Source organism: Vigna unguiculata, chromosome 9 (assembly GCF_004118075.2).
Source record: "Vigna unguiculata cultivar IT97K-499-35 chromosome 9, ASM411807v1, whole genome shotgun sequence".
Taxonomy (NCBI): domain Eukaryota; kingdom Viridiplantae; phylum Streptophyta; class Magnoliopsida; order Fabales; family Fabaceae; genus Vigna; species Vigna unguiculata.
The window spans coordinates 33,641,365-33,653,953 of NC_040287.1; the positions used below are offsets into that span (position 1 = coordinate 33,641,365).

The 12,589-nt window shown below is 32.7% G+C and overlaps 2 protein-coding genes across 10 annotated transcripts; one reads left to right on the plus strand and one right to left on the minus strand.

Annotated features, from left to right (window-relative positions):
• Nucleotides 1-1,282: 1,282 nt before the first annotated feature.
• On the plus strand, nt 1,283-10,032 carry LOC114163992 (prolyl-tRNA synthetase associated domain-containing protein 1). Of its 2 annotated transcripts, XM_028048438.1 has the most exons (13): nt 1,283-1,410; nt 1,504-1,563; nt 1,657-1,710; nt 1,824-1,884; nt 1,974-2,050; nt 2,695-2,744; nt 3,241-3,323; nt 3,701-3,771; nt 3,858-4,014; nt 5,941-6,086; nt 6,163-6,261; nt 6,362-6,462; nt 9,807-10,032. In XM_028048438.1, the coding sequence occupies exons 1-12, from the start codon at nt 1,372-1,374 to the stop codon at nt 6,431-6,433; spliced, it is 969 nt and encodes a 322-aa protein (XP_027904239.1). In that variant the 5' UTR covers nt 1,283-1,371; the 3' UTR covers nt 6,434-6,462; nt 9,807-10,032. The 2 variants fall into 2 exon arrangements, with proteins under 2 accessions (XP_027904239.1, XP_027904238.1); XM_028048437.1 differs by lacking the exon at nt 9,807-10,032 and having other exon boundaries at nt 6,362-6,682.
• Nucleotides 8,827-11,814, minus strand: LOC114163991 (E3 ubiquitin-protein ligase RING1). 8 transcript variants are annotated; one of them, XM_028048436.1, is made up of 4 exons: nt 10,625-11,814; nt 9,858-9,893; nt 9,552-9,668; nt 8,827-9,058 (listed from the first exon to the last, which is right to left on the minus strand). In XM_028048436.1, exons 1-3 carry the CDS (start codon nt 11,490-11,492, stop codon nt 9,637-9,639), a joined length of 936 nt encoding a protein of 311 aa, XP_027904237.1. In that variant the 5' UTR covers nt 11,493-11,814; the 3' UTR covers nt 8,827-9,058; nt 9,552-9,636. The 8 variants fall into 8 exon arrangements, with proteins under 8 accessions (XP_027904237.1, XP_027904231.1, XP_027904230.1 ...); XM_028048430.1 differs by having other exon boundaries at nt 10,505-11,814; XM_028048429.1 differs by having other exon boundaries at nt 9,552-9,671; nt 10,505-11,814.
• Between the last annotated feature and the right edge of the window lie 775 nt (nt 11,815-12,589).

Below are 12,589 nucleotides of genomic sequence, written 5' to 3' on the forward strand. Positions count from 1 at the left end.
GCATAAATTCTATTTTAATGATGAATATGAAATGAATGATGTTTATCAAGTTCAGGTTTGTAGCATATGATTTACAGGATATATATTCATATATTTTAATTATATTTTATTGTTTATTTATTGGACAATAAAATGAAAATGTCATAACAACTTTAAATTGAAGAATATGATAAACAGATTAGAAGAGAATAAAATAAACTAGGTACCTTACCAGCCTTCTATTATCTTTTTTTTTCAAAAAAAAATAAAATAAATAAAACTTGACATTTTTCAGTCTTACATTATAAGGAAAAAGAAAATAGAGCTTATTCCTTGATATCAGATTTTTTAATAAAAAGTGTTGCATCCTCAATTAGAGTCAAGTCTTTTACTCCTCTTAATTAGTTTTCCTTCTACTTTTTCCAATAATGTTCTCATATATAGTGAAATGTTTATTTTTTGTAATAATTATTTTAACATAATTTAGAATAATTTCTAATTGGTTCAATATATATCAAAATTTAACTCAAAAATATTTATATAGTGCATGGAACCGAATCATGTAAAACAGGAGTTTACTAAACAAGTCAGTGTAAAAAATTTTAAATAATCAGAAATTACTTTTGCATAACTTTACAAAACTTCAAGTTTCTATGACTCCGTATTATAATAAGGGCAATGAGATTTGTGGGACTGGATAACTCCGTATAAGTGTTACAATTTCCATTCCCCTTATTTCTTACACACTCTTCTCTATGAAATTTTTTTCTCAATAACCCAAAATTTTGTCACAGATAGTGAGACACCTGCAAAGATACTCTGATCAGCAAGTTAATATTGTGTTTATAATTTGTTCTCGGATAAACAAATATAGTTTAGAGAAAACTCTGAGCCCGTCTGTTCGGCCCATCTTTTCTAGAAAAAAAAAAGTTACTGGACTGACAGCCTAATCTGTTTGTACATATCACAACCCATCTTTTAATTATTTTCACACTCTAATTTTTTCATTGGGCCAACAGCCTAATTACTTATGTTTTCACCTCATCACATTTTTTTATTTTATTTTACACACTTATTAAATCAAATAATTATTAAAAAATAGGGTAAAAAAATTCTCTGTTAACGATAAAGATATTAAGGTATCCTAAGCGCTTGATGAACTAATCAGAATTAAGTAGGTTTATCAGTTCTGATGTCTTATTTTTAGTTAATTAAACTTTTAATCTAGATCGGGTGTGAAGTTTAGAAAAAACAGGTTGGGAATAGTAAAACCCTAATAAGAATGGACAGTGTGAACCAGTGATATAATAAACCCACCCATATCTGATCAGAGCACTGGCACTTGTGTTTCGTTACCACTGCACAAGCCTCTCCACCATTTCGTCTCCGTTCATGGGTTTCTCCAAAGAAAACCTTCTTGCGCGGTTGAAGGTTCGTTCTCTTCCTATGTCATCACTTTTCTTACCTTTCCACAGTCACAAAATGCCTCAATCCTAATCCACCTTGGAACGTTACCATTCACAGGAGCTTCAGATTCCATTTTCCCAGTACGAACATCCAGTTGTGTTGACCGTTGACGCTCAGGTAAAACCCGTTTATACAATACTAGATCTTCTCTTTCTTGTTCATTTTATTGTAATATTATATCTGATTGAGTGTCCTTGATTTTACCTTCAGGCTCAGTATGTCGGACATTTAGGGGGTGGGCTCAGTAAGAATTTATTTCTCAAGGTGTAGTATAATTAAAGAGGAAAATCAAAGTCCATATACCTCTGTTGCTCTTTGTTTATAAATCGTTATGTTATTGGTATGCCCTGATTACGGGTATCTTTTAATTTAAACAGGATAAGAAAAGCAGACTGTATGTTGTTTCTGCTTTAGCTGCTACCAAAGTAGATCTTAAAGGTATGCATGATTTTGTGAACATTGATTGTTTGTATCATTTTACTTCAATGTGTATCAATGGATTTCTTTGTTGCTTCAAAGCTGAGCAGTATTATCTCAGCGGCTTGGTTTGGGAAAAGGTGGTCTCAGAATGGCACCTGAGGAGGCTCTAGGTGAAGTACTTCAGGTCTGTTCTATCATTTTGTTGTTGGAACAGTCATTTCTCTCTTTCATTCTTCCCTTTTATTAGTAGCTGCGTCTATTTAAGTGACCACCAAAAATCTTAAGAGGCTTGTGCTCTGGAATTTGTCTTGGCTTCTTGATAGTCTTTGCATCAAAATTATTGATTTTTTTTTCTACACATGTAGTGTAAAATTTGGCCAGTTACCTCGTTGTTTTTCTGCATTATATAATGTATAAGAAAAACAATTCATGTTGAGGCATTAACAAATTACTGATTGAGTTAATGGCGGAAATTGATAAATCCAGTCAAACCTGCTCCAGACAAAGGATTTTTCCGATTTGTCATGGAAACCGTTCATAGCTTTTATCTGTAGCATATTCATCATGTTCATGGATTTTCCGCTTTTTTCCTTGTTTAGCGATTGATAATCCTAATGTATATATTTAGAACCTTATTATCAATCAATGTAAAATATTCCTTGTAGTATTTTTTTGTTGCGTGTTGATACTGTCGTTTCCATAAGTTTCAGTTGTATAATGATTACTTCTATTATGCTTTGCTATGAATTAATTATCATTAAATTTAAGAAGAAAATCAAGACTGTGTGAATGACACGATTGAAATTATTGTCTTACTTGATGCCGTAGGTACCCTTGGGTTGTGTCACTCCGTTTGCTCTAGTGAATGAATCAGCACGGTATGCTTATGTTCTTATTTCTTTGTTTGCTTATGAGATATTTAGTTTTTTTCATGGGAATTGTTCGGTCGCATAGCCAAGTTTACTGCAATACCGTCCTTTTTCCACTATTAAGATGTTTCAATTTGAAACCCATCTATCAATGATTTGCTTGTAGTTGTTCCTACTTTAGGCTTAAACCATATTCTTCTATCTTTCTTCTAGTTTTCTCATCAAATTTGTTTATTTATGAAAATTCTACGAGTTTTGAATTTAGTTGTTGCTTCTTTCCTGCCATCAAATCAAATATAAAATGATCTTCTCTTGAATGATGAACTAAATCTATGAATTATTAATAATGCCTTGACCTTAACCACACTTGCTTTGTACTGGCTTGTTGATGTTTATGTGTTTGCTCGTCTAACCATTTGTAAACATTTTTCTGATCGACTCAGTTAATCTATTTATAAGGAACTAATGTATTTTTCTTTCATGTGACATTAACTCCTTCGTGAAGAGATGTTTCATTGCTATTGGATCAAGGTTTCAAAACTCAGGAGCACTGCTTCTTCCATCCACTGTCGAATGACATGTCTATATGTAAGCAAGTAGACTCTTGTGAAAAGGAAACAAAAAATTGTTTGCGCATTTTACACAACTCTTTTAAAGTTGATGAGTGTTATATAGATGCAATCCTCCACCCTACGGAATTCTTTTGCTTGTAGTTTTCCAACGCCATGCGTCCACCAATTGATATCTGAAATCCAAACAGGATTTCCTTTCATGCTTACTTACTATTTGGCAGTTTTTAAAATTAAAATTTAATAGTGGTGGTATTTTGTTTTCAAATGATATCGTTTAGTTCATCTATGCATCTCTGTTGATGTAAGACAAGGTTTGATGCTCATGTCAGATCTGTCATGCTTTGATGTACTGAAAAGCTCAGTTAATTAGAGTCCTATTCTTTAAAAATGCAGCTCTAAAAGCGGGCGATCTTGACAAGTTTCTTAAATCAATTGGAAGAAACCCCTCATATGTTGATTTGGAGGTGAGTCAATTCGTCGCACATCATTTAAAATAACTCTTTAATTGTTTTATTCTCTATCATCATATGTCTGCCTTATCTCTCTGCAGGCCAATCCTCCCGTAGGGAAAGATCAACCCCCTGATCTAGCTGCACTAGTTCCATCCGGTTCAGTAGTTTTACCTGATCAATCACAAAAGCAGTCTTCGCAGATTCCTAAGGACGCAAGTAATGTTTCTGTTGGTAATGGAACCAGTGCAAATTCAGGTAAAAACAGCTACTTTTTGTTTCTGTTGTGTTTTCATTTCCATGATTTCGATAGTAGTCAGAGAGTAGTGTGCACCTGTACGTTCATGTTTAAGTAATCAGTACTGGCACCTTGTTTTATCACTGATTTCCCCCTCTACACAATGCTTCCTTTGGTTCTTTGTATAAGAAAGAAACAAATAATGAATTCATCAAGGCCAAAAAAAGTATATAATTTATTTAATTTCATTTTGATCCAAATTTGCCCATAAAATTAAATATTTAAGTAGTGTAATATTTGATGACACTGCATATAGTTCAAGAGATATTTTTTTTTTCCACCAATAAATGTGACTTCTATGGTTTATAGGTCAGTAAATGCATTCATTCATTGCAAATGAGTGAGCATCTCATTAATTGAGTCCTCTACATATTAGGGGTATAAAGAGAATTAAAAATCAATATACGTCCATGTTTCTTTTAGGACAAAAGGGTGGACTCATTTGTTTCATATTAAGAACCAGAGGGTGTATTCTTTATTTTCCTTTTCCATAAATTATCTAAATTTGATTTTTGAGACCTCATCAAGAGCCAGATTTTATATGATGCACTTAAATGTAATTGTAAGAATCTGTCCAAATCAAGATCTTAGCATAAAATAAATGAAAAGAAATGGTCGTATGGCAGCTCATATAGCCTGTTTTATCTTCTACATCTACATCCTTGAAGATTAGCTCAAGATTGTATAGTGGTCCAGAATTTTTATATTAGGCATTTTAGCAATGTGAAACTTTTAGCAGTCTTCAAGAAGTGAAATGGTTACACGTGTAACTGACACAGTCATCTATTTTATTTTGGTTTTCCTCTTTTGCATGTTTGTGGAATAATTTTTAACTCCTTTTTTTTTTACTATGTTAACGTTTCTCTCTTCATCCTTGAAACTGTTAATACAGGATGAATGCATTAAAATTGAATTTGGTACCATCTGACCTTGTGGTCTTTTTGAGACAATCTACAAGTTTTATTTATGTATTTAAATGTGCTACCTTTTGTATGCCTTTACTTTTGATGAAGCTGCTATGTAATCTGCTGTCGCATTAGCAACTACTGGGATAAGTACCCATGCATTTGATGAATACATTCTTAAAAGTAGGGGTGGGCATGGGTTGGGTCCTTAAATTTCCATGTCCTATACAAATCCAATAAAGTTGATCCGTTTAATTGTATCAAAATGACTTGGATTTTTTGAATCTATATTAAATTTGGATTGAAATTAGTTTAAATCTATATCCTTTTAACTTGGTTAAAATTGACACTAAACCGAGACTATTATATCTGATGAATTCAAATTCAGTTTTATTTCATATACATTTTCTACCAGCATAATGCTTCAATAGGAGGATAAAAGTGTTCAACGATTCTAATTGAAGTCTTTCCTATTTTTTTTTTTGTTTTTGTGTGTACTGCTTCTCCTCTCTGCTCAACTATTTTTTCTTGGAAAATTTTCTCATTTTTTGATCCTTTGGCAATTTGAGCACTTGTGTGTGCTCTAAGTGTCTGTCCATTTTTAATATAACAACATATTGGATTGGATTTGAACTTGAAACGATCCATTAAAATGGTCTTAAAGTGATTTGGATCACTATGGTTTTGGATTGAATATTTCAATTTTTTGTAAGAAGTGAGAATAACCAATTAAACACCTAATCGAGCATCTCATACTTTTGGATGTGAGACTTAGTCACTTCATAATATCTGAGTCCCTATTGGACTGCTACAATGTTTAGCTTTAACTTCATTCAGGCTTTTATATTTTTCACGTTTGACTTCACTTTGGCTCACAAAATTTCAGTACATTAGTTGACTTCCAAACGATAGCAGAACATGCTTGTTTGTGGCTGAAGTATCCTACTGATTAAATTATTAAGTTATTTTTGTCTGGTGCAGCCAAAGTTGTCAAGTCCTCTGACGGGAAAAGTACAAAGGGAACATCGACACCGGTAAAAAATGTTAATTCATCAGGCTCTGTTGCAGATGTTGGTCAATTCGTTGAGGAGATATTGCAAAAAACATCACAGTTATTGCTTTCGGAGGTAAACAAAAATGTTTCTCTCAGTTCGAACTTAAGCTATACTACATCCTGCATCAGGCTGAAGAATGGTCATGCAGGTCAAGGAAGAGAATATAAAGTTACACGGGGAGCAGCTGGGTACAGTGGTATCTGACAAATTACAGAAAAACCTCATTTCAGAGTTTAAGAACCTTGCTGTAAGTATATGAACATGCTAGTGAACTTTTTCTTTTTTCAGGAAACCAGACCCCCCATGTTATGTAAGTATGCTTCTTATCACTAAATTCTTTATTGCAGATGATATTCAAGAACACAGCATATACAGAAGGGTTCCATGCTGGTACTCATTATCGGCCCCCGCTCTTGTGAAGGATGATTTAGGATTTGCTGGAATGAAAGTAAGGGTGCCCAAAATTTTATCTCTAGTTGGTCAATATTTAGTTTGTGATAACACCATGCATTGTTTGGATTTCATATACTGGTAAATGTTTGGTACAGAATACATGATTCTGAAACAATTTGATCAGCGAAAAAACAGGCACATTAAAGTGGTAATTTTTTTATAACCATAACAGTGATATAGTCAAATCCAAAACTAGTTTAAAGAGTTTAAGTCGAGTACTCGGATCACGTGGAAGTCAACTTAACTTTGCTTGAAGTTATCATTTTAAGATAAGAGAAGCTACTTTAAATATTGTCAAAATAATAGATCTAGATCTAGATATGAATTACGAGCCAATTCTTTTCTCTTTATGATCCTCAACTATTCACTCTAATATACCCTTAAGCTTTTTCCATCTATTAACTCTACTAGTACCGAACAAAAGTAAAAACTCTACACTAGTTAGCTTTTTCATCATGATGAAATGATGGACATTTTACTAGTTACGCTTTTAGTAAATCATATTAACAACTATTGTGTAAAATGATTGTCATATGTTTTTTTATAATAATAATAATAATAATGATAATAATAATAATAAAAATAATTGGAGTACAATTTTAATCACTAGAATTTTTTTATGAATCAGTAGTCTTTTTATTTTTGTTTAGGGGTCACGAATAGAAAGTTGATATATTTTAATAAGAAACAGTTTTATGAATTGTGATTTTATTTCTCATTGGGATTTTATTTCTCAAATTTAATTTAATAGAAATGTACTGGCAATGTAACTTTTTGTATAGACACTTAATAAAAACTAAGAATATTTAGTTTAATTTAATGATAATTATTATAAAAGTTAATAAATTCATTATATATAATGAGTAATTTATTATATATAATAATTTGTGCTTAGATAATATATTTTTACACCATTTTTGTATATATTATTTATTTAATAAAATACCATTACTGTTAACTGAATGCTAACTATGTGTTCGAATAGTTAGACATGTCAAAGTGAGCTAACTTGAGTTAGACATGTCAAAGTAAGCCAATCTAGTTCACATGGGTTGGCTAGTGAACCCAACTCGGTTCACTTTATGACGAGTCAGAAATTGTAACTTAGCTCAACCCATCACAGGTTGGTGGTTAAGTGGGTTGGTTCACTAATCTACATAAAAAATTTATTTATACATTTTATTTTTAAGTATTCAAATATTTAAATAATTTTTTAAGCAATTCATGAGATGACAATAACACTTAATTAAGAACTAATGTTTTTATCATGCTCACTGCCAATATAAATAAAAAATTACATATTTTTGTCATGTTCATTTAGGAAAATTTGTTTATAAGACAGTTGCTTGAGTAATTTACTACAAAGATTATAGTTAAAGATTAAATGATATATAACTTGATAATCAAATTAAGTAAACATTCAAACTATTTAAATATTATTGATTAACATTGTAACATTTAAAATGGTTAAATATGTTTTTGGTCCCTCAAGTTTCAGTGAAATTTGAAATTAGTCCCTCTTCAAAACTTTTGACCAATTTAGTCATTCATCTTTAAAAATGTGTGAATTAATTCTTTTAACCAAATTTTGTTTGTTAAGTTTATTTGACGTTTCAAACGTATTTCATGATAGTATTTGAATTTGTTACACCGTTTAACGCATTTTCACTTCAATGTTAACTTAAATATTATCAAAAAATGCATTTAAAATGTCAAATAAATTGAACAAAATTTGGTAAGAAGGAGTAAATTCATGCATTTCTAAAAATGAATGACTAAATTGGTATAAAGTTTCAAAGAAAAACTAATTTCAAAATTCACTAAAACTTGAGGGACCAAAAACATATTTAACCTCATTTAAAAATATGAAATTATAAACTTATATAATTAGGAATAATAATTAATTATCAAATATATATATATATATATATATATATATATATATATATATATATATATATATAAATGTTGGTGGGTTAAGAGGGTCAACCCATCTCAATCCGGTTTGAACCCATTTAACCCGTGAGTTAAGTGAGCCGATTTGACTTCAATCTACTTTTGAAAAAACTGAATTTTTCTCAATCCAACCTAGCACGTAGTGAGCTAGGTTGATTTCGAGTTAAAACTCATTTTGACAACGTAGAGTGGACTCGCACAATCCTTTGCTACTTAAGGATTAGAACAACATTTGATTTTGGTATTTTATTCGATTTCAAACGATTTCTTGGTTAAGAATTTTCTTTTATAATTTGTCATGATTAATATTTTTTATTCACAGAACAGCATACCCAAACATAAATATCAACAGTAAAAAAGCATTATTTGGAAGAAATTTTAATAAAAAAATTCGGGAAAAGTATCAGATAACCATAAATTTATTAGATAGGTAGCATTTGTAATATTTTTTTTCTTATAAAAAAAGTCTTCCAGTTGTGTTGTGATAATTGTCTTTGCCAATAACAAATAATATTTACAGTGGCAGTATCATACGCATCTCAACGTCGTAGTATGTGGTGATGAATCTAATTTTCAATTTGAATGAAGCTTGAGGGCCATTTTACTTTATTTTTGAATCGCAAGCCCATGTTACCCTGCAAAAATGCAATTCATCCGTTGAAATTTATTCAGAACCAGGCCTTTCCTTCAGCACACATAATTTATTTGTGTATGGTTTTAACAGTTTAGTCTCTATAATGCACTCCTCTTTTAATTTTGATATCTAAAAATTATTAGTTGGTTTTGGTCATATTGTTAATCATGTTCGCTTTTAGTCCTTAGATATTGCTATTGTAGTTTCTATAGAATTATAAACTTTTTTCTTTTGATTCTTTTTACAATGAAACTTTTTCATTTTAATCCATATTAGTTTTAAAAAGTACAGTTATTTTCCAATATCCATTAGTCACGTTATTATTGAAGAACAAGAACTAAAACGTCTTCTGAGGAACTGAGCGACAAGATTTTTTTTTTTAAGAGACAAAAAACGATAGAGGTATATATTAATTAGGGGATAAAAAGTTAATTAAACTGTTATTTATTTTTAAGATGGATTAAAAGTTGAAAAGAGACTTGAAATAAACTTACTGGTGATCATGGCATGTTGTTTAGTGGCTTTAGAAGATGCAACCCTAACCAGTTCATCAGCCTTGGATGTAAATAATTGAAGAGCTTAAAGAATGCAGCAAGAGGGTTGCCTTCTAGCTGCTGAAAATGAAAAGCAAATATGATGGTTACTTTTCAGTATTTGGTGCCTATATTCAACCACTACAATCTAACAACTGATCAATATGCATTTTTGTTTTGTCTCATTTGTGGTACTTATATTTCTTTTCTCATTAGGTTTCAAAATTCAATGGGAGAATTCTAGAAGAGTTAGATTTTGATTCGTACCGCCAGAGAGTGTAGGACTGTCAGATGCAAAATATCCTGGCCAATAAATAAATAAATGGTGAGTCAACTCAGCTAATAACACACACTCATGCACAAAATCATCTAAACTTATTTTCTTATTGTTCTGCATCATCTTCCAAACGAGTTCGTATAATCAAAATACATTTCAATCTGAGAACATTTCTAGACAAGCATTAATATCTGTAGAAACAATCAATTTAAAGCCCAAAATATATTTAATCTTGTATCCAAGTTTACATTATAAAGCTATCTTAACATCATTTTAAATTCTGCCCCTCAATTCAGAATTAACACACAAAAATTGCTCCCAATTCAGAAATAACACACAGAAATTGCTCCTCAATTCAGAAATAGCAAATTTAAATTGCTCCTCAACTATGAAATAACTCTGATAATGTATTTGGTAAGAGAATAATAATAACCCAACTCTGTCACCATAGGTGATAATTTAATAATTCATAAGATAGCGTAAGCAAACAATGAATGATTTAATTGAATTGAATGCACCAGCACCAGCACATCACAACAGTGATAACAGCAGTAACACAAGTATGAAACACTAATGTGAAAGAGTGATGAAGATAGAAGAATAAACAGTGAATTGAATAAAATTAATTATGATTCACCCCTGGAAGAAGCAGCAGCAACATTATTATTTCCTTGAGGGTGAACCCGTCGATACCTTGAATTGAAAGGCCAAACCGAAGTAAAACGACGGGTCCACCTCAAACACCTCCGCAACCTACCTTCATCTCCGCTCACATCAATACACTCATCCTCCTCCGATGAAGAAGACGGCACAGGAACCTCGTGACGGCACACAGGGCAAGAATTGTGAAGCCTCAGCCACGGAACAATGCAATCCGAGTGATATATATGTTTGCACGCAAGTTCCCTCGCTTCTCCGCCAACCTCGAATTCCTCCTGACAAACTGGACACTTAGAATTCTCCTTAAGATGCGCGCTCGCAATTTTCACCGTCGGAATAGCGTCGATGGCTCTCTCCGGCGCCGGTGCGGGACCCTGTCTGTCGTTCTCGGTTATCTGTTCGATGAGTTCGTTGAGTCCAGGTCCCAAGAAATAGTCGCGCGTGTCCACGGTGCGCGGGAGCGGGAATGGGAATGGGCCTGGGCCGGGGCGGTTGTGAATGTTGTTAATGGGCAGGAAGGGGTTGGGTTGGTCATTGGGCTGGAATACGATCCACGTGCGAGGGCGGGGGTGTGGGGGTTCAGGGACGGGTTCGGGTTCGGGTTGGCGGCGGCGTAAGCGACGGCGGCGGTGATGGTGCACGGGGACCTCTTCGGGTTCGGGTTGAAGGAGACCCGGGAAGCGGCGTATGGGTGGGTCCATCATGAGGGAAAGCGCTTCGAGCAAACGCGCTTCTGGGGAAGGGTCTGGGGTAGTGAAATCGACGATGAGTCTTGGGCGCGGCACGTTTACTTCGCATATGAATTGTCCGAAGCATCGCGGACACGTGACGTCTGAGGGGTTGTTGGTATCCACTGCGACGCGGACCATGCGATTGCACTGGAAGCACCAGTACATCTGGAACGTTGGCCTCTCTCGCCTTCTGCCATTGCCGTTGTTTCTCTCTCTGGGAGGACTCAACGACATGGTGGGTTGTTTTTGTTGTTGAAGTTTATTATGGGTTTAGAATTGACGTATGAGATTGGTTAGTGAAGGGTGAATTGGAAGTAGGAGAATGTTTATATAGGAGAAGAGGGAAGGATGACTTAATGGTTTGCATGAAGTGATTCTTTTTAGTTAGGATAAGCTTTGGGTTCAGGTTTTGCTTTCCACTGTTCCTTGCATGGGTAGGAAAAGGATGAGTGCTCAAACAAAAACATACAAAAACAATTGCCATTGTTTGGTTCTTTATCATCGTCGCTTCATTCTCTACTAGACTTGTTAATGGAGGTTCCTTTATTTCAAACAAAAAGGATAAAATATATTTTTTGTCTTAATTTTTGTCAATTTTGTTTAATTGGATCTTTTTTTCTAACATCATTTAAATCATAATGGTCATGAGCAATGACTCTATCACGTGTCACTTCATAATTTTTTTAAATTTTTATTTTTATTTTTTTTTAAATGTCCACGTGTCAGTGTGCCACGTCTCAAAGTTAATATTCTATATTCAATTTGGTTCCTATATTTTTTTATTTTTGTTCAATTTAGTTCCAATTTTGTTTAAAATTGACCAATTTTGTCACAATCGAAGATGTGATCAAATTTAATTTTTATATCAAAGTTATAATGATGTGAATTTTAATATATTATATAAAAATATTTAATAAAAAATGTGAATTTTAATATAAAAATTAAATTTAGTTTCAATTTGGAGAGGGACCAAATTTGTTCATGTTAACAAAAATTGGAACTAAATTGAACAAAAATAACAAATATAGGAACCAAATTGAATATAGAACATTGACTTTGACATTACTGAGTTGACACGTGGACATTTAAAAAAAAAATCAAAAGAAAAAGACACAAAGTGACACATGGCAATCACTGTTCATGGCTGGCCAGTAATGATTTAAACAGTGTTAGCAAAAAAGACCAATTGAACAAAATTGACGAAAATTAAGATTTATTTAAATGAAAAACCAAAATTATAACTTATTTAACAAAACTCGACGAAAATGATGAAAAAAAAAATTATTTTATCCTCAAACAAAACCATTTGTCTTTCCTCTGTATGCCTGGCC

What these genes read in the sequence shown, in the direction of transcription:
- LOC114163992 (XM_028048438.1), top strand. Translation starts at nt 1,372, where the DNA reads ATGGGTTTCTCCAAAGAAAACCTTCTTGCGCGGTTGAAG. An exon ending in CCTCATATGTTGATTTGGAG is followed by an intron (nt 3,772 to 3,857) that starts GTGAGTCAATTC and finishes ATCTCTCTGCAG; the next exon opens with GCCAATCCTCCCGTAGGGAA. An exon ending in CACAGTTATTGCTTTCGGAG is followed by an intron (nt 6,087 to 6,162) that starts GTAAACAAAAAT and finishes ATGGTCATGCAG; the next exon opens with GTCAAGGAAGAGAATATAAA.
- LOC114163991 (XM_028048428.1), bottom strand. Translation starts at nt 11,492, where the DNA reads ATGTCGTTGAGTCCTCCCAGAGAGAGAAACAACGGCAATGGCAGAAGG. An exon ending in TGCTGCTGCTTCTTCCAGGG is followed by an intron (nt 9,894 to 10,504) that starts GTGAATCATAAT and finishes TTTATTGGCCAG; the next exon opens with GATATTTTGCATCTGACAGT.